This window comes from Neofelis nebulosa, chromosome 15 (assembly GCF_028018385.1).
Source record: "Neofelis nebulosa isolate mNeoNeb1 chromosome 15, mNeoNeb1.pri, whole genome shotgun sequence".
Lineage (NCBI taxonomy): Eukaryota > Metazoa > Chordata > Mammalia > Carnivora > Felidae > Neofelis > Neofelis nebulosa.
Window position 1 is genome coordinate 48,116,272 of NC_080796.1, and position 19,941 is coordinate 48,136,212.

General features: G+C 50.5%; 1 protein-coding gene across 1 annotated transcript; it reads right to left on the reverse strand.

Annotated features, from left to right (window-relative positions):
- Positions 1-2,980: 2,980 nt before the first annotated feature.
- MYOG (myogenin) lies at positions 2,981-5,286 on the reverse strand. Its single transcript, XM_058700912.1, has 3 exons — positions 4,722-5,286; positions 3,873-3,954; positions 2,981-3,222 (listed from the first exon to the last, which is right to left on the reverse strand). The coding sequence occupies exons 1-3, from the start codon at positions 5,265-5,267 to the stop codon at positions 3,101-3,103; spliced, it is 750 nt and encodes a 249-aa protein (XP_058556895.1). The 5' UTR covers positions 5,268-5,286; the 3' UTR covers positions 2,981-3,100.
- Between the last annotated feature and the right edge of the window lie 14,655 nt (positions 5,287-19,941).

Genomic DNA, 19,941 nt, shown 5'->3' on the forward strand with positions numbered 1-19,941 from the left:
CCTCCAGGTGCAGCATTTAAAATGTTTTCCACTTTGCGAGATAGATTACCTTGAGAAGTTAGAGATCTAAGCCACAAATAGTACTTGAAGGTCACACTAATTATCTAAACACCCTAAGAAGTTCCTATCTACACTCTCAACAACTGATATGCCAATTCCAAGTAATTCTTCTTTTCGTTCTAGTGCATTCCCTGAAGCCCGTTGTTAGGTAACATTTGATTAACCTGGCTTGATTTATTGCAGGTACCTCCCCTGGAGACCGGATTGAAGCTAATTTCCCTAAAGAACTACCGCTCATTATTCATTAATTGGAGTCTTATCTGTACTTTAATTGTGAAGGCTAAGCATTTAGTTTAAGAAAGACCCAGTGCATTGATGACACTTGCTCATTCTGTGCAAATAACGAGTGAGGCTGGCTTCCATTTGGTCATGGCTGCTATTCACACCTGTGAGATTCCAGCAGTTCGTTTCTCTTTCTCTGGTGGAAGGCTTAAGGGCGTAAAGACTGAAGAAGAAATAAGTAGACAATGACCACCACCCCTGACAACGTTCAGGAACTATTAACCCTGATGGCTTTTGCAGAGGACTGTTCATTCTTACCAGGTCGTGAACGTGAACCTCAGTTTCCAACTGACATGATAGGTAAAGAAGAATAAACTTACCAAATACGTGCAGCCACTCCAGAGCCTATCAGCTCTGTAGAGATGAGCCCCCTTCTTCATGGCCACCCCAAGCCCCCAGTGAGAAGCAAGTCAACTGAAGGTGGTGGGATCGTATCCATTTGGGAGCTTGGGAGGTGCCAGGGGCAGAGGAAATGAACTCGAGGGGAGCAGATCCCCCTTGAATGTGTAGCTCAGCATTTTCAGTGGTTCGTGAGGGAGTGAATGTAAATTTGAGAACCAAGGTGTGGCAATCAGGCTTGTGGCTCTCCTCATCTCCAAGGGCGGTGAGTCAGGGGGAGCTAAGAGCCTTAGAAATGACATCGGTATTCCTCTCCGGCCCTTTCAAGGTGGTACGACTATAAACACAGTGACACAACTCAAGAAGAAAATCCCACAGTGGGGCAGATTAGGCCAGTTTGTGACTCTCAGTTGGCCCGGCCCTGACTGGTTGTTTGGGACAGATACACCCCGAGTGGGGGGCTGCTCCCTTCTGCACCCTCACCTCGGTCTGTGAGCCTGCTCTGAGGTTTCCTTCTTCTCTTCCTTAGGCAGAGTTTCTGGAGAAACTCTGGGAGCCAAGAGTTGACCGCCCTCTTCAGGAGCAAGTCAGGAGGGGCAGATGTGGGGGGAGATGGCCCAGCTGAACCCAGGGGTACACTGCAGAATGGGTCACAGAGCCTGGTAGGTAAAACAGGGTTACATCCATTGTCAAGGGCCCTGAAGAATTGGGTGGGGGCTACAGTGTACCACGCTGTGAATCCCCAGGCTTCTGTAATGATTCTGAAATTTATAATTTGCAATACACCAGACAAGTTTAGCCTCAAGCAGTTGGAATTAATCAAAATTTTAGTAGATGTTCACGAGCCATTCAGATTCTAGTTCCTGCTATCTCCCCAGCTAGTCCTTATGTAATTTCTGTCCAGAATCTTCTCTATTCTCCACCCACCTTCTCCCCTCAGCTGGCAGTTGGAAGATAGCATCCCATATGAAGAAAACCCCAGCTTCTCTTCCTGTGATTGTTGGTGAGGCCCTCCCCTCACCCCCAGCGGAACTGCCGTCATCCTCTGAGCTGTGGGCATGGGCCAGAATCCTCTTTGGCCTGGAGGAACGGAAGGGTTTGGTAAGGGGACATGCTAGTTGGCCTGCCTGCGAGGAAGTGGCAGTGTCTGACCCCAGTCATGCTGATTTAATCCCCTCCCACTTTCCTGCAGGGCTCCTGGTAATGTCGCACCAGAGGAGAGGCAGGGAGCAGGGAGAGGGGAAAACCTGCAAATTCCCACCCTACCACCCTGCCTGCAGGCTGTGGGATGAGTGCTGGGCACAGAGCATGCTCATTAGTTGGGATGGACCCCTTGGGGTTTGAGATGGAGCACACAGACCGTTGCGGTGTCCGTGCGTAAGAAAGAGTGACACAGAATGTTTGCCAGGGTTTCCTCCTTGTCCCACAAGGTGTTTGTGGATCTGGCTCTCACCCAGCCTGTGGACCACACCCCGCTCCCTTCAGAATGGTAAAAAGAGTGGGGCTCCCAGTACCTGGTGACCAGCAGCAGGGTAGTGCCCCAGCTGCTTTTGGAGCCCCATCAGCTCCGATCCTTAGCAGGCCTGCCCCCTGAGGTGTGTCTGCACCACTGGAGGGGGAGGGGCAGGAGCGGCAGGCACCCCCTCCCTCCACATCATCACAGACATTCTTCTAGCACCCAGTCTTTATTCGTTTTTTAAAAAAGAAATCCAAATAAGTTAGCAAAAAAAAAAAAAAAAATACAAAACAATGGCAAAACCACACAATGCTTGGTTAAGAAAAGAAGTCACCCCCAAGAGCCCCTGCCCCCCTCCCTGCCTGTCCCTGGCCACTTGTGCACAGGAGACCTTGGTCAGATGGCGGCTTTACAAACAACACAAAACATAAAACCACTGGAAGGTTCCCAATATTCACTGCAAAAGCTTGGCCCCCCAGGGACTTGGGAACAGAGGATTGCTCCTCTCCCTTTCCTCTCCCTCGATTCAGGGCAGGCCCAGCCCAGCCCCTGGCATCAGGAAAAGACAAGAACAGAAGATGTACACAGCCTGTCCTGGTCAGGACACTGTCATCGTCTCTCAGACCGTTTCTTTTGAGGGGGTGGAATTGGAGGCTGCACTATGAACAAAGGGAAGCTCCTGAGTTTGCCCCGAGACAGGGCATACACGAGGGGCACTCTGGTCCCCTGCTCTATTTCCCGGGAAACAGCATGCTCCTTGCTGTAAGGAGTCAGCTACACGAGAGCATCCGTTCCCTCTCTGGGTGGCGAGTTAACCTTACATGGATGAGGAAGGGGATAGACTGGCCCAGCACTGGCCCTCTGGCATCAGGACAGCCTGGCTGAGGAAGCCCCTGCTGCGGGGGCGGTGACATCTGTGGCCAGCGTGGGGGCTCTCATGGACGCCCGGCCTGGCAGACAATCTCAGTTGGGCATGGTTTCATCTGGGAAGGCCACAGAGACGTCTTCCACTGTGATGCTGTCCACAATGGAGGTGAGAGAGTGCAGGTTGTGGGCGTCCGTGGGGTCGGCCGTGAGCAGGTGATCTGTAAGGAGAAGGGGGGAGGATGTCACCTGTGTGATGAAGGGGGTTTCAAGACCCAGGACAGGGAACAAGGTCTTTGGGGGTGGCACAGGTTTCCCAGGACAGATGAGTGCGCAAAACTCAAGAATCCTACCCGCTAGCCCATGCCTTTCCCAGTGCCAAGCATATGTGTGTGTGTGTGTGCATTTGTGTGTGCACGCGTGTGCATGTGTGTGTGAACCCTGAACGCATGTGCCTTCTCTCCGAGCTCCCCTAGTGGGGTTAGGATTTGAAAGCAGCTACTCTGAGATGGAGCCAGGACGGTGTATCCTGGGAGACTGGAACTGTCCTTTGCTGGCCCAGTTCTGCAGCACTGACTCGGCAATTCCCAGGGACCCCTGGGGCAGGGACATTCCCCTCTCCGTGGAGAAGGTCAGGCACCAGGCTTTGGTCGGGGAGCTGCAGGAGGCCTAGACCACTCCTTAGCTGGTCAAGGTCTCAGGGAGGCACAGGGCCTCACGGCCCACCATTTGGAACCCCGGGTTCAGCAGTTCCCCGGAGAAGCCGAAGGCAAGAGGACTGGAGCAAGAAGCAAGGTAAAAGGAGACAACTGGGCCTAGAGACAGGCTGATGGGGTCAAGCCAAGGTTATGAGGGTCCGGGTCTCACTTACCCCCTGTGTTGGGACCAAACTCCAATGTGCTGCCCCACTCTGGACTGCAGGAGGCGCTGTGGGAGCTGCATTCACTGGGCACCTGCAAGACGGGGTGAAGAAGGCCCAAGGTCAGAGCACAGCCATTCTTGATGGTGTCTCTCTGTCCAGTTCCAATGGGCAAAAGCTCCCCTTGTGGGGCTGGAGGGTGGGCCACAGGCTGCAGCCCTCCAGCCCGGGGCACCCCTGGCCTCAGGATCTTCCCCATCAGCAACTTTCATGCCCCCGCTCCCTGCCTGGCCACAGAGCCCCTACTTCCAGGCCTTTCTTGTCCTCCATTCTGGGTGGCGATTCTGTCCTCACAGGACAGCCGGTTTAAAAGGGTTCCTGGTTTTCCTGACCTTACGATAAGGGTGAAGGATAAGGTGAAGGAAGCAGGTGCAGGCCCGCTGGGGTTCTTGAGAGACCCTGGGTAGGTGTTGCCTCTGCTCAGCCACACTCAAGATGGGGTGGTGGGGCAAAGCGACGCTTGGCCTTGCCTTTTGGACCCCATCCCTAGGCGCTGGGATTAATTCTCACTCCCACCCAGGCTGACTCTGGACTTGCTCTTGGATCCACCCGTCCTTCTGTTCTCTGCCACCCCCCTCCACCTCTGCTTCTCCCTGTGGCCTTTAGCTTGGCCTGAAAGGACAGAGGGACACAGGAGGTCAACTTGACCGCCCAGCTGTGAGGAAGGAGGGGGTCCTGCAGCCCCCAAGACCCCACCTGCTCCAACCCTCTGACTGAACTCCACACTGGGGTCCCGAAGCCGTCCAGGGGCCTCCTGTGCCCCCTCCCCCTGGGGCGGCTTGGTGGGGGACGCTCACTTACCCCTGGCTGGGGCCCGCCCCCGCCCCGGTACCGGAGGTCACGCTCTTCCTGGTTGAGGGAGCTGAGCAGGGCCTGTAGGCGCTCGATGTACTGGATGGCGCTGCGTAGGATCTCCACCTTGGGCAGCCGCTGGTTGGGGTTGAGCAGGGTGCTCCTCTTCAGAGCCTCAAAGGCCTCATTCACCTTCTTGAGCCTGCGCTTCTCCCTCAGTGTGGCCGCACGCCGCCGGTCCACGGACACCGACTTCCTCTTACACACCTTGCAGGCCCACGGCAGGCACTGGCCCAGGCAGTGCTCGGGGGTCCCCAGCCCCTTGTCTTCGAGGGGCCCTCGGGCCTCAGGGCTCAGGCTGAGCTCAGTCCGCTCATAGCCTGGCGGCTCGAAGGCCTGGAGGTGGACGGGCAGGTAGTTCTCCCCATCATAGAAGTGGGGTTCCTGATAGAAGTAGGGGGATGTCTCATATAGCTCCATGGGGTCGGAAGAGACTTGTTCCTGCCACTGGCCCCCAAGCTCCTGCAGCCCCTCACGCCAACTGCTGGGTGCCATTTAAACCCTCCCCGCTGGCATGGAACCAGAGATAAATATAGCCAATGCCGCAGAAACCTGAGCCCCCCCTAAGCTGTCGCTGCACATCAAGACGTTTACAGTGGATTAGATGTGATTCCCCTTCCCTCTCCCCCCAGCCCCCACCCCACCCAGCCCACTTGCCCCAGCCTGGGCCGGCTCCTGTGCACGGGGAGGGAGGCCGTCGGTGTAATTTGATTAGTTTTCATTTCTCAGCAGCCCCCGTGGGGCAGGGGAGGTGGGGGAGGACACACATTCTCCTCTCATCTGCTCCTTTCAATTACTCCTAGCCGGGCGGCCTGCCTGCTGTCTCCTTGCTAGTCCCAAAGATGTGTGTGTGTGTGTGTGGGGGGGGGGGGGGGTGGTTGTTGAGGGGAGGGAACAAGGAAAGGCAGGGTTCAGGCTGGAAGAGGCCTTAAGAAATCAAAGTATCCATCCCCCGGCTTCCCGACAGCACCTTAACCAGGCTCCATCAGTCAGAAGCATGAGACTGCTTCAAATTTGGGGCATGTGTGTGGGCTCAGTGTCCAGGAGTAAGAAGGATTGAAACCTGGAGGGTCAAATGGCTTCAACTTCTGGGTTTTCAAAGCAGCCTTGACATCTTATGTCGTTTAGGTCTCCTGTGACAGGGGAAATTGAGGCGAGAGGAATTTTTTTGGTCTTTTTGGCAGGGGTCAGTAGAGGTTTTCCTTTTAACTCAGTTGGTCAGGGGCAGAGCAAGAATTAGAACTAATAGGCTACACCTTTCCCTCCGTGGCAAGGTCAAGATCTATTAAACCCTCGGTCTCTTCCCTCTCTCTCCCTCTGGATCGTTTATCTGTGTCGTCCTTCTGTGTCGCCTCTTCAACAACTCTGTTTCCTGCCCCCTTGGGACCCCAAGCTTTTCCTGAGTGGGTGGAGTGGGAGGGAGAGAAAGCAGAACCCTCCAGACTCACTTTGACTCTCCCTTCTCCTTGACCACCTGGCTCGGTTGTTCCGCATCTTCCTGTCTAAGCCATCAGTTTTACACGTAGCATGTAGGTCTCAAATGTCAGGGGGAGGAGGGACTACTTAACCTTCCAGCTTCTCAGTCCATGGTCACCCCTCAGCAGAGTTTGGGGCCTGAGAGGACCAATGCTCCCAATGCTGTGGGCAGGCCTGAGAGACCAGCAGAGAACAAGCTCAGTCTTCAGGCTGAGGGGTTGGTCACAGGGAAGCCCTAGGCAGGGTCTCTGCCCTTGAGGACCTTACCATTCGTAGACCCCTGTGGTCGTCTAGTTCCACCCAACCCATGATGCCTCAGTCCCCTTCACAGGTGGCCATTGTCCAGCTGCTACTGACCTCACAAGGCAACCCGTCCCACTGAGGTGCAGCTCTGGCCACAGGGAGGCCTTCTGGGTTTTGAACTGCCATCGGTTCCCTCTTTTATTCTTTGGTCCCCATTTTTCCTCTAGGAACCCGTGGACTAAGTCTGATCCATCCTCCACTTGACATTTGAGATTGGTGTTATAAGTTTCAATCAGTGGCAAGGACAGTAAAAGGAGGAAGTATGGTGCTGGGACTCAGAGAGGGTTTCTCAGGGGAGGTGAGATCCAACTGGAGCTTGACGGACCTGGATGTCCTGTCGCTCGTGGTCTATGGTGAGGAGCCGGGAAAATGCCGGTGTCTGTCTGGGGTAGGGAACAGAGATGAGGAGGGGTCGTAGCTAGACAAGAAAACCCCCCACACATGTTGAGGAAAGCAATGGGGTCTTAACTGGGTTCTTGGCCTTACCAGTGTGGCAGCCTGGGGGCTATGGGTTCTAAACCCTGCTTTTGACCCCGACCAGCTGGGTTGAGGAAGAATTGCTATTTCTAACCCACATCCTTCCAAGCAAAGAAAAACCTGGCCTCAGTTTACACTCCAGTCCTATGAGCCTTGGGAAAAGAAGGATGTCGAAGTTACCGTGGAAACCAAAAAATTGCATCATTTTGTCCTTTTGGGATCCAATCTGCCTTGCCCCTAAACAGTGTGTTCGCGTCCTCTAAAAATGGAAGCAGGAGAGCTGGGCTTGTTCTGATTTCCAGGATCTTACTATCTGGTTGGCAAACATGGACACTGAAACGTGAATGTTAAATTATAATGTGAGAGAGAGCTATTTTAATTCAGCAGTAAACACAGGGGCCGTGATCGATTGCCAGTGAGTGGGCTCATCAACTGAGTGTTTCAGGAGTTTATAGAAAGTCAGAATCACCAAGTCTGGGTCTCTGTGGAAGGCTTGAGGAGGAGGAGGGTTTGTGCTGGGTCTTGGGGAACAGGTGAGAATTAAATGAGAAGAGAGGAAGGGGGCACTGTGTGGAGGGTTTGTATGGCACGCGGGGTCCAGTAAATGGGTGATTGGACAAGTGTGTAGAGATGAGAGGAGGCCCAGCTGAGCGTGGAGGGACTTGAAAGCTGAGGCGAAGGGACCACATAGAAAACCATGGCAGTAACCCAGGAGTGGGGTGCTGGAGGCCTGAGCAATCCACTCAGGCAGGAGGATGGATTCCACCAGGAGAGGATGCATGTTTCGGCTGGCCAAGGGGTGTGTGTGTGTGTGTGTGTGTGTGTGTGATAGGAGGATGATGGTTGTATTAATGAAAGGGCACCCGGTACATGGCAACACCCAATAAATGTTAGTCCCTTTCCTTGCTTTGTCCTGTCCTCCACTCCTGGCCTCTCTCTCTCTCTCTCTCTCTCTCTCTCTCTCAGTCTATTGCCTTGGCCATTATTGCCTCCAGGGGACCAGAAGAGCAGAAACGGGAGAGGGAAAACCTGGTCTCACCCCAGGTGCCTATATATTTATTCACTCAACTCTTTTGATCAAGAAACCTGTATTGCACGTCTCGCGCTGGGCATTGGGGTCACTGATGTGAAGACGATGCGGTCTTTGTGCCTGCAAATAGAATAGCTGGGTAAGATGAGTGCAGAAAGTTATCTAACCAAGGTGGGAAGCGGTAGGTGGTAAAGGAATACTATCCTGTAATCCAGAGAAAGAATTTATTAAATTCCCCCCTTCATCGGCTGAACCCGGTTCCCTAGGAGCCCACTCTGTGTCAGTCCCTGGGGCTGGGACGGGACCTGGGTGAGGGCACTGAATAGGAACCTATGGGAGCACCTATGGGATTGATGGGAGTTTGGCTTTGTGCGTGTAACGTTTGCTTCTAACCAAATGTGAGGGTGGGGCTGCAGGGCTAGAGTGATCTTGTGCGTCCGGGTCTCAGTGCATCCCTGTCTGTAGTCGTGCTTGCGTACGTCTGCCCAAGTAAGTGCCGAGGACCACGTCAGGGCTCAGCTGTGGGGCACAGACCCTCCCAGGCCCGAGAAGATAGGGTGGCCCAGGTATCTCTGGCCTCAAAACCCTGGTGGGGGGTTGGCCCTCTATCCACCCTGCTCCTGTTTCCTAGCCGAGCTGTGGAACAGCCGCATCTAGGGGCTTGGCCTTCCTCCCCTGCACACTCACCCACCCCATGCAGGCTGCCCTCTGATGGATGGGAACACATTGGTGCCAAGCACAGAACAGCCTTTGTGCTCCACCACCAGCGGTGATCCATCAGCTCTAACCTGACAGCAGGGCGTCGGGCCCTAATCCCCATCCCTGCTGGCTTGGGCACTCAGGGCCCCCTGCCCCGACTGTAGCCTCCTCTAGCCGTCCCCTGCTCCCTCCAGAGGAAGCCCTTATCCCTGGTGGGGGCTCCAGGGCCAAGCTGTTTGTGTCCCCACCCTGTCTGTCTCAACTCAATTCTGTCTGTTTGCCTGCTGGGCTGATCTCATTTGCATGGTAGTGGTTGGATTTCAAAATGCCCAGAAATCCCCTTCACCTGCCTTGCGGGCCCTTCCTCCCCACTCTGCTCTATATACTCAGCCTTACTCTCTGGCTCCTAGCCTCTTCCAGTCCCTGCTGACCTCGCAGGTGGGCTGACCTGGGCTGCCATGTTGTGTGGCCAACATCAAAGCAAGTTTCCCATTCTGGAGCCTCGATTCTGGAAGTAGAGGAGCAAGAAGGAGAAGAGTCTGGAAGGGCAGGAGCCTCTGGCTTCTCCGTACAAGTCCCCCCTTTTGTTTTCTTAGCCTGGGTCTCTGGGTGTTATGGATGGGAACTAGGTAGGGCTTGGGTGGCAGAAATGTGTGTACATTTCAAGGACCTAGATGCATGCACGTGGCATCCAAATCAGCTTGATTATTGGGGGAGCAGTAGCCTTGCAAGCAGGGTGAGAACTGATCACAGAATCCTAGGATATCAGAGCTGGGAGGTAGCCTAAGGATTAGCTAGTCCACCTTCTTCCTTCTACACACTGGGAAACTGAGGCCCAGAGGTGGGGATGTGACTTGCCAAGGGTGCACAGAGCACTAGTGTCAGAAGTGTGAAGGGGGCCTGATCTTAGGCCTTGGGGCTGAATCCCAGTGCCTCGTCTCCCTCCCTGAGCCTGACAGGTGAGGAACATGCTTCAAGTGAGTACCTGCTTTCCGGGTAGGAGGCAGTGAAGGGACCGGAGCTGCTTTAGGCTTCGAATGGAGAGTCAGGGAGATGTGGAGAGCTGAACAGAAGATAGGAGAGACGGGTGAGAGACACTAGGCTGGAGAGACCGAAGGAAGCCTGAGGGTTTGAGACAAAAGGAGAGGTCTCGAAGCAGATCGGAGCCCCAGCTGAGGGGTGAGGGGTGTCGGGGGTGGGGGGGCGCTAGGCCTCCGGAGGCCACACATTGTTTCCATTGAGGACTGAGCATCAGATAACCACTGGGAAATCCGTCCCTGCCTGGAATCTGGAGCTCAGAGCCAGGCTCATTCATCAAGAATCTCTGGCCTTGGGGTGGGGGAAGGTATGGGCCTGGAGGCGGAAGGGAATGGGTCCCCAGGGAGTGGGGGTCATGGAGAGGTGATTGGTGGACACAAAGCACAGAGCTAGGTTTAAAAATAACCAGACCAGATTTCAGCAGAGTGTGTGCCAGTGTGGACCTGGGCGCCTTTGGAAATACGGCTGAGGATTTCTTTTTTTTTTAATTTTTTTTTTTTTCAACGTTTTTTATTTATTTTTTTGGGACAGAGAGAGACAGAGCATGAACGGGGGAGGGGCAGAGAGAGAGGGAGACACAGAATCGGAAACAGGCTCCAGGCTCCGAGCCATCGGCCCAGAGCCTGACGCGGGGCTCGAACTCACGGACCGCGAGATCGTGACCTGGCTGAAGTCGGACGCTTAACCGACTGCGCCACCCAGGCGCCCCAAGGATTTCTTATGCGTATTCCGTGTTCCTGTGTGAGCTGGGCCTTAGCTCTGGATTAAGACAAATACTGTGAGGAAACGAAGGGCATGTGGAAGAAGGAACCCCGGATAAGGAGTCGGGGCACGTTGGTGTTGTTTCTCCTCTCTGGGTCTCATTTTCCCTGTTTGCAAATCAAGATGCTGATATGAATGACCCAAGTAGCCCTTTGAGAGGTAACATTCTTTTTCTGACTCAGCACGTGGGTCTGGAGGAAGTGCTCATAGGGTCAGAGTCGGACTGTTTGGAGACTCGTTTGAAGCGGGCCTGGCCCTAAAGAATGGACCTGTAGGATCGGAGAGGGCAGGTTTCTTTGGATGTTTTGTCCTTTTCCCATCTCCACTTCTGCTCCCATACTCAGTCTCACTGAAGTGCAACCAGATGGTTCTCGGGACTCATTTCGGCCCACCTAGAACCGCCTGGCATGTATTTGTCATACTCGCCCCCGGACTTAGCCCCCCACCCGGTCCCCTTCCTTTCTAACCCCACCCCATTCTGTCTTCCTTGTGGATTCAGAAGCTTCTGCCCTCACTGTGGGTTCAGAAGCTGCCCCACCCCCTTCCACTCCATAGACAGCTTCTATTTCTGCCTCTTTGACAAGTTGTGACATATTTGGGAGCAGCTGCTGCCTGGGTGGAGATGCCTTTGCTTTTCTTCTGGCTCTGTCTTCTCCTCCCCAATACCTCTCCCAACAGCCACCCCTTCCCAGAATGTGCTAGAAGACCCTCCCTGCATTCCCCTCTCTGGAACTCAGACATCCAGCTTTTCCTAGGTTTCCGCAGGAGTGGCCCAGGCTCTAGACTGATAGAAAGGGAGTCTTCTGGGATAGAAAAGTCAGGTGGCTGGGTGTGGGGGATAGGATCTCTTCTGCCAAGTCCCAAGCTGTGTGGTTTGAGGCAAGTCTCTTCCCTGCCCTGGGCTTCATTTTTCTATCTTTTAAGACGGGGGCCATGAATAATGTCTTCCCTGCCAACAGCAAGTTGTTTTGCCACCTGTTAACTGTGGGGACTTGGGAACTCTCCCCGTCGTATTGATCCCATTACTCTTGTCTTCTCTGAAGATTTTATTTCAATGTGACCCACAAACAGAAATCAGTCAATTGAAATAGATTCAGGAATGATAGGGAAGATAGAATTAGCAGGCAGGGCCATTAAAAGAGCTATTATAGATATGCTCAATATGTTTAAGGATTTAAAGAAAAACATGAACATAATGAAGAGAGAATTAGAAGATATAAAAAAGGATTATAGTTCCACTGGATAGGATTATATATTAGTCTGCTTTGTTGCCATGACAAAATACCATAGAGAGGAGGGCTTACACAGCAGACATTTATTTTCTCACAGTTCTGAAGGCTGCAAGTCTGAGGTCAGGGTACCGACCAGCACAGTTGGGTTCTGGTGAGAGCTCTCTTCTTGGCTTGGAAATGGCTGCCTTCTTTCTGTGTGTTCACATGGCCTTTCTTCAGTGCATGTGTACACAGAGAGAGAGAGATGTCAAGCTCTTTTTATAAGGGCTCCTAATCTCATCAGACCAGGCTCTCACCCTCATGACCTAATTGCCTCCCCAAAGCCCCATCTCCAAATACCACCACACTGGGGGCAAGGACTTCAATATATGAATTTTGGTGGGAATACAAACATTGAGTCCATTGCATATCAATAACAGATTAGACACTGCAGAAAAAAGTTCACTGAATCTGAATACAAAGCAATAGAAATATCCAGAATGAAAGACAGAGAAAATAACGTGAACCACATTTCACTGACCTGTGGGAAAACATCAAGTGGACTAACATATATGTAATTGAAGTCCCAGAAAGGGGCAGAAAAATGTTGGAAGAAATAATGGCTATACATCTCCAAATTTGGGGCACCTGGGTGGCTCAGTGGGTTAAGCACCCGACTCTTGATCTCAGGCCAGGTCTTGATCTCCCGACTCTTGATCTCAGCCCAGGTCTTGATCTCATAGCTGTGAGTTCAAGCCCTGCATTGGGCTAGGCGTGGAGCCTACTTAAAAAGAGATTTCCAGGGGCGCCTGGGTGGCTCAGTTGGTTAAGCGTCCGACTTTGGCTCAGGTCATGATCTCACAGTTTGTGGGTTCGAGCCGCTCATCAGGCTCTGTGCTGACAGCTCAGAGCCTGGAGCCTGCTTTGGATTCTGTCTCCTTCTCTCTCTGCCCCTCCCCCTGTGTACTCTGTTTCTCTGTCTCTCAAAAAAAAAAAAAAAAAAAAAGAGATTTCCAAATTTGATGAAAACTATAAACTCATAAATATAAATCATTTAATAACCCCCCCCAAGAATAAACACAAAAACCACACCAAGGCATATCATAATCCAATTTCCAAAAACCAGTGGTAAAGAGAAAAATTTAAAAGCAGCCAGAGAAAAAGTGGCATGCTATATATAGGGGAACCAAGTTAAAAAAAAAAAAAAGTACTGATTTATCATCAGATACTATGAAGACCAGAAGACAATAGAACAACATCTTTAAAGTGCTAAAAGAAAAACTATAAACCAAGACTTCTATATCCAACAAAAATATCTTTCAAGAATGAAGGTGAAGTAAAGACTTTTTCAGGTAGGGAATAGCTAGCAGAGTTTATCACCAGGAGATAGTCACTATAATAAATGTGAAAGGAAGTTCTTTAGGCAGAAGGAAAACAATACAAGATGGAAACTTGAATCCGCATAAAGGAATGAAGAGTATCAGAAGTACTGGACATGTGGGTAATAGAAAAAGGATTCCAAATACCCCCCCCATTTAAAATTTTATTTAAAAGATAGTTGCCTATTTAAGGCAAAAATAATAACAATGTGTTGTAGGGTATATAATATAAAAACAGAATTATGAGAACAACGGTACAGAGAATGGGAGGTGGGAAATATGCTGTTATAAGGTTTCTGCATTATATGTTAAATAGCATAATATTACTTGAGAGTAGACGGAAAAGTTAAAGATGCATATTGTTAACACTAGAGGAGCTTCTAAAAACTAAAATGAAGCTAAGAAGCGAATACTAGAGATAAATTGGAATGTGAAAAAATACTCGGTTAATCTAAAAGAAGACAGGAAAAGAGACAAAGAGGAACAAAGAGCAGATGGGACAAATTGAAAACAATTTATGAAATGGCAGATTTACTCCCAACTGTATCCCTGCATTAAATGTAAATAGTATGACTGAATAAACAGCAATATCCAACTATAGGCTGTCTGTAAGAAATTAACTTGACACATAAAGACACAGGTTGAGAGTAAAATGATGGAAACATACCTACCATGCAAACACTAATCATAGGAAATTTGAGGGATCCTGGCTGGCTGAGTTGGTGGAGCATGTGACTCTTGATCTTGGGATTGTGAGTTTGAGCCCCATGCTGGGTGTAGAGATTACTTAAAAAATAAAAAAATCTTAAAAAAAAAAAGAAATGTGGAGTGGCTATATTAGTATCAGAAAACAAATTTCAGAACAAGAAATATTACTAGGGATAAAGAGAGATACTACATAATGATAAAGGGGTCAATTCATCAATAAGACATATTAATTTTTGAATGTCTATGTACCTAATAATAGACCTTCAAAATAGATGAAGCAAAAATGACAAAACTTAAGGAGAAATAGATAAATCCAAGATTGTAATGTTTTTATTAATTTTGAAGGAGAGAGAGAGACAGAACATGAGCAGGGGAAGAGCAGAGAGAGAGGGAGACACAGAATTCGAAGCAGGCTCCAGGCTCTGAGCTGTCAGCACAGAGCCTGATGAGCGGCTCGAACCCACAAACTGTAAGATCATGACCTGAGCCACCCAGGCGCCCCAATACATCCAAGATTTTAGTTAGAGATTTCAAAAATCCTCTCTTGGTAATTCACAGAATAAGTAGGTAAAATCAATGAAGAAACAGAAGACTACTCATTCCATCAGTTTGCCAGCTGATGTTTGTAGGGTTTTCCACCCAACAATAGGTGGCACATGGAACACTGACCAAGGTAGATCATATGCTGAGCTACTAAGAAAAGTCTCAATAGATTTAAAAATACTTATTCCAGAAAGAGCATGTGCTCTGACCACAATGGAATCAAACTGGAAACCAATAACAGAGACCTCTAGAAAATCCCCAAATAATTGGCAATTAAACTTTTAAATGACCCATGGATCATTACTTATTGAGTCCTTTCTGCCAAGATCTGTGCTAAGTGCTAGATAACTGTAACTCATTTAACCCTCACAACAATCCCCGTAAGATAATTACTATCATCAGCATTTTGCAGATGAGCATCCAGAACCCAGAGAGGGTAGGCAGTTGGTAAACTGTAAAGCTAGGACCACAAACAGAGCCGTCTCATGCCAAAGCCCAACTCACGATTAGTATGTTAGTCAATAATCAACTAGTTAGAGTTTTTGAGATGGGTGCACTAAAGAGAGCTGTGCTGGGGAGCCCTGTTGGGCCTGGGGGGGAGGGGGGAGGGCATGGCTGAGCCATTGACAAGCTGCTTGCCTCCTCCCCAACTCCCCATCCCCAGTCTCACCCCCAGGCTTGGTGCTGAAGAACCTTCCCCATGGAAAGTTTCACATCGGATATTTCCTTGTGCTCTTCCCCAAGCAAATTCCTCTCTGCTTTGGGACTCCTCTGTCCCAGCCAGCTCCCTCCATGGCAGGCTCACTGGCCTTTCGCAGGTGCTTCATCTAAACTCTTCACAAGTGCTCCTGGTCTTCCTCCTCCAGGGGTTCTACATCTACTGCCCCCAGCCTGGCTCTCCCATCCAGATCTCAGCAGGCCTGCTCTCTGCTCCAGGGCTTTCTGGAACCTTATCCCCGGGTCCTCAGTTCCAAGCAAGACCTGAGACACTATGCTCCTCAGGCAGCCTTCTCAGACCAGATCCACTATCATCAGTTACCTGGAATCCACGGCAACTGGACTGCTTGCTTTTTCTTGGTCTTTTACTTGAGAGACCCCTGAGCCAGACTACCTGGGTTTTAATTCTGGCATTATCACTTTTTAGCTTGGTGATCTTATGTAAGTGGCTTGACCTTTCTGTGCCTCTACTTTTTAAATCTTTTAATAAGGATAAAAATAGGACCTGTCTCATAGAGTTGTTGTATAGATTAAATGAGTTCATATTTATAAAGTGCTTGGCACTTAGTATACACTCAATAAACTTTAGCTCCGTTATCACTATTGAACCTGCCTTCTGTCCATGTCTCCCCCATCAGACTGGGAGCTTCCTGGAAGCAGCAGTAGTGTTTTTTTTTTCTTTTGCTCTGTCATCCAGAGAGTTCTCTGGGGAGAGGGCTGCATCTTCCCTAATGAGTGGGGGGCTCCTTGAGGACACAAGAATATGTCTCTCCATCAGACAGGGACTGTGTCTTTGTCCTCAGGCTCTGAATTTCCTTCTTTGCTTGCCCCTCGGTACTCAGGACAGACATGTGAATATGGCAGACCCAGGAGAGCTCCCAGGTGGTGAGGATGTTGCAGGGAGGGGCCCTGTTGAGGGAGCCGTGGAGTCCTAGACAGAGATTCCTACCCAGGGGGGCCCTCAGAGAATGCTGAGCAGCTCCAGGATTGAGGTCACAGAGCAGCCTCCAAGGGCTACTTCTGTCCTCAGGAAGCGGCCGGCCAGAAGTTGTCCCAAGACCTTCTTTCTGTCCATGTCCACCACTGAGGTTATCAGGCCTTGGCACGATCTTAATTCTTTTCTCCTCACTGGAAGACCGGAGATGTGGATGCCATGGGGCAAAGGGCAGACAGATATGGCATTGAGTCCTAACTCTGCTGCTTGCTAATTGCGTGACCTTTTATTCATTTGATATCTTGGAAACTGTTTTCTCATAACAAAATGCTAATTAGAAAACCTGTTACTCTGGCCATGCCATATACTCAATAGATGTTGAATGAATGAATGAATGAATGAGTGAATGCATATTTGTTTCTTTTCTTTTGGAGGCGGGGAGTTAAGGAGGGGTGCAACCAGCCGTGCTCTGGGTAAGTCGAATTCTAGCATCTGCGGGCTGAACAGGTCATTGAGATGACATTTAGTTCACTCCCAGCCTTTAATCCATCCCAGGCACACACTTAAATAAGCTCCCAAAATGGAACCCTTGGTAATACATTCCCATGCTTTGGCCATGAGAAAATCCCTTCTAACATCACTTCACCCCCACCCTACCCCACCCTAATAGCACATTATAGGCATATCTTGTCTTTGACTCTTTCCTTTAGCTGGGATGAGGAATGTTGTGTAACTCATCGAGTGGAGAGTCAGGACATTTGTATTCTAGTCCTAGCTCTGCTGTCGATTCCTATGTGACCTTGCGAAATGGAAGCCAACATTTACTGCGTCTCTCCTCTGTGCTGGCCACAGTGCTAAATGGCCTACGTGCATTACCCCACTCATTTCTCCCAAGTATATGGAGTAGCGACAGAATCCCTGTTTTACAAAGGGGAAACTTCTCTGAGGCTCAGAGGAGTTAAGGAACCTGGATCAAACCACACCGTCTTTAAATAATTAGTTCCTGTCTCTCTCCGCAGTTTCTTTCTACTGTGCTATGCTGACTTCTCTGGGGGCCTCCGTTTCCTGATCTGTAAAACAAAGCGATGGATTCAGTGTTCTGGAAGGTCCCTTCCAGCTTTGGCATTTTGTTACCCCGCGCTCAAAGCCTCTGGAAGGGTCTTAGGAAGTTTGTGCTTAGCTTCCTGGCTTGGCTTCCCTGACCTTCCCGACCTTCTTTTTTTGTTTGTCTATCGCCAGGCCCTCCTCACCATCCTCTCCAGCGAGTCGGTGTGAGACAAGGAACCAAATGTTTCCCTGGAGTTGGGGCAGATCCATCTGTTGCATTCCCTGAATTGCGGGCTGTGGGAACACTGCGTTCTGCCCTCTGGCCCTGGTGCCTGGAGCGTTTTCCCTGGGCCATATTGCCTGTCTGCATTCCCCTCTCCGTGGGGGCTTGGGCCAGCCCAAGGCAGGACCCGGTTTGCTTTTCTGCAGCTGAAAGCAGATGGCTTCCGGGTGGTAGGGGTGGGGTTGGGTGGGCTTGGTTCCCAGGCCCAGGGACTTTTCCTCAGCAGGCTGTTTTCATTCCTCAAGTGCCGGCCTTGCACCCTCTCAGACCATTGATGGAGTTCCTGTAGCCAGACATTGGCTAACTCACATGTCCTCCCTCCACAGCGGAGACATAGCCCTGACTTCAGATTGCTAGCCATGGCTCCCCTTAGTCTATAGATGATTCATAGATGGGGAAGTTGAGGCCTTGGGACGCGGGTCAGAGGGCCAGACTGGGACAGGAACTCAGGCACCTGCTCTTCCCAGACTGGACTGGACTCCCCACCCCTGTCTTTCAATAAGGCTGCTTTCCCAACTCTGTGTCTGGCTTCCTAAGTCTCCAGTTGCCTGCTCTTCATATTTCTTGACTGTAACCAGATTATCAAAAGAGACTGTTTCCTTCGTTGGCTAGTGAGGCTCTCATACTTCCTGGTCCAGGGGCGAGGGGCAGTGTTTTCTTGGATTCCTGAACCCAGAGGCAGCTGCATTCTCCATCTAGTGCCACCTGGTAGGCGTTGGCTGGTCAGGGGAAGTAATCTGGGTCCAAAGTAGGATTGACTCAAGGGGACAACGTGACTATCCTTACTAGGTCATCATCAACAACTACATCACCATTTAGGACTTTCCTGTTTGTCAGGCACTGTGATAAATGCTTTATACACATGAACTCTTTGGTCCCTACGATAATGCTATGAAGTAGGTATTCCCTCAGTTTTCAGACCAGGAGTCTGAAATTTGTTAAGAATGGTTAAGAAATTCGTTAATAGTACTAATAGAAGGTGGAGGCAGGATTAGAACCTAGCCTGGCCAACTCCAAAGTTGGTGGATGGTCTCCTCCATTAATGTCTACTACCTCAGACTCAAACCTTGGAAAACCTTGGTGAACAACCCTTCCTTACGGTGGGTATATAGCAGGTATTCAGCAAGTGCACACGTAGCTGTTCATTACCTACTTACTGATTAGCTGAGCTAAACAATGGAGCCCATGTCATCAAAGCAAGTCCCTTCTATGGCACAGAATGAGAATTCAGGCCATTTTTCTTTCTCTGGGCTGACCTGAACATCATAGCCTCCATGTCATGCTCTGTGACCTGGGGTGAATTCCTGATCCTTTGGATGCTGGTGGTACCCACTGGGATGAGTCAAGATGTCATTCAGAGGGGAACAGAATTGTAAACGAATTGAGACAGGAGGCCGGACACCTTGACCTTCAAAAGGGCTGTTGCAGGAATGGTGAGCTGCATCAAGCCGTCTGGTGGTTTGCTTATTCTGAGGCAGACAGCCTCGCTCCTAGAGGCGTGAATTTAGGAACATCCCATCCACTCGTTGGCGGGCACGCCTGGCACCAGTGCCTATAGCCCTGGGAGTGGGTGTTGGCATGATCATGGCCTTGTTCCCTGCCACATGGAGCCAACAGAGACAAGCCTCCTGACTTGTGTTCTTTTGCTTTGCTCTTGCTGGCTGTCCTTGCCAAGGCTTGGTTCTTGGCTGGGGAGGTTGGTAGCCAAGAGCTTGACTTCTGACCTCTGACAACCTCAACCCTCCCCCTCCCCCACACCTGCTAACTCCAGTGAAGCCATAGATGCATAGATGATCAGAGCTGGGAAGGATCTTAGACCAACTGCCTCATTTTAAAGAGGAGAAACTGAGAAGTAGAGAGAAGGAAGTGACTTGCTTAAGGTGACAGATGGCAGAGTGGAGTAAACCATATTGGACTTCAGCAGCCTGCCTGCCTTGTCTTCGAGAGCCAGGAAATATTCATTTAATATACATGTAATGTCTTCTTTTTTTTAAAAATTTTTTTTCAACGTTTTTTATTTATTTTTGGGACAGAGAGAGACAGAGCATGAACGGGGGAGGGGCAGAGAGAGAGGGAGACACAGAATCGGAAACAGGCTCTAGGCTCCGAGCCATCAGCCCAGAGCCTGACGCGGGGCTCGAACTCACGGACCGCGAGATCGTGACCTGGCTGAAGTCGGACGCCCAACCGACTGCGCCACCCAGGCGCCCCTACATGTAATGTCTTCTATGTATAATCACATTGCCTTCAGCTGAGTGATCACCTGGATGCACACACACACACGTGTACACACACATATACACACACATTGTCCAGAGCCTCCGTCTGTACCTCCCCTGGCTCTGACAGGTCACTGTCCCCTTCTAACCACATCAAATTTCCTGGTCCAGATTTCTACCCCTTGTGATCTTGCCTCTTGAGGTGGCTAAGGGCTGATGTGACAGTGGAAGATGTCTAGATCCTTGATCTTTCGTCCTTTCCATACAAGGCAGGGAGCCAGGCAGAGGGCTTCATCACTTAGAGTTATGAGGCCCTAGGTCGGTTACTTATCCTCACTAAGCC

Excerpts from the sequence above, each read along its gene's own strand:
- MYOG (XM_058700912.1), bottom strand. The coding sequence starts at position 5,267 with ATGGCACCCAGCAGTTGGCGTGAGGGGCTGCAGGAGCTTGGGGGCCAG. Across the intron at positions 3,955-4,721 it reads GGGGCGGGCCCCAGCCAGGG|GTGCCCAGTGAATGCAGCTC; the intron begins GTAAGTGAGCGT and ends CCCGTCTTGCAG. Across the intron at positions 3,223-3,872 it reads GTTTGGTCCCAACACAGGGG|ATCACCTGCTCACGGCCGAC; the intron begins GTAAGTGAGACC and ends TTCTCCTTACAG.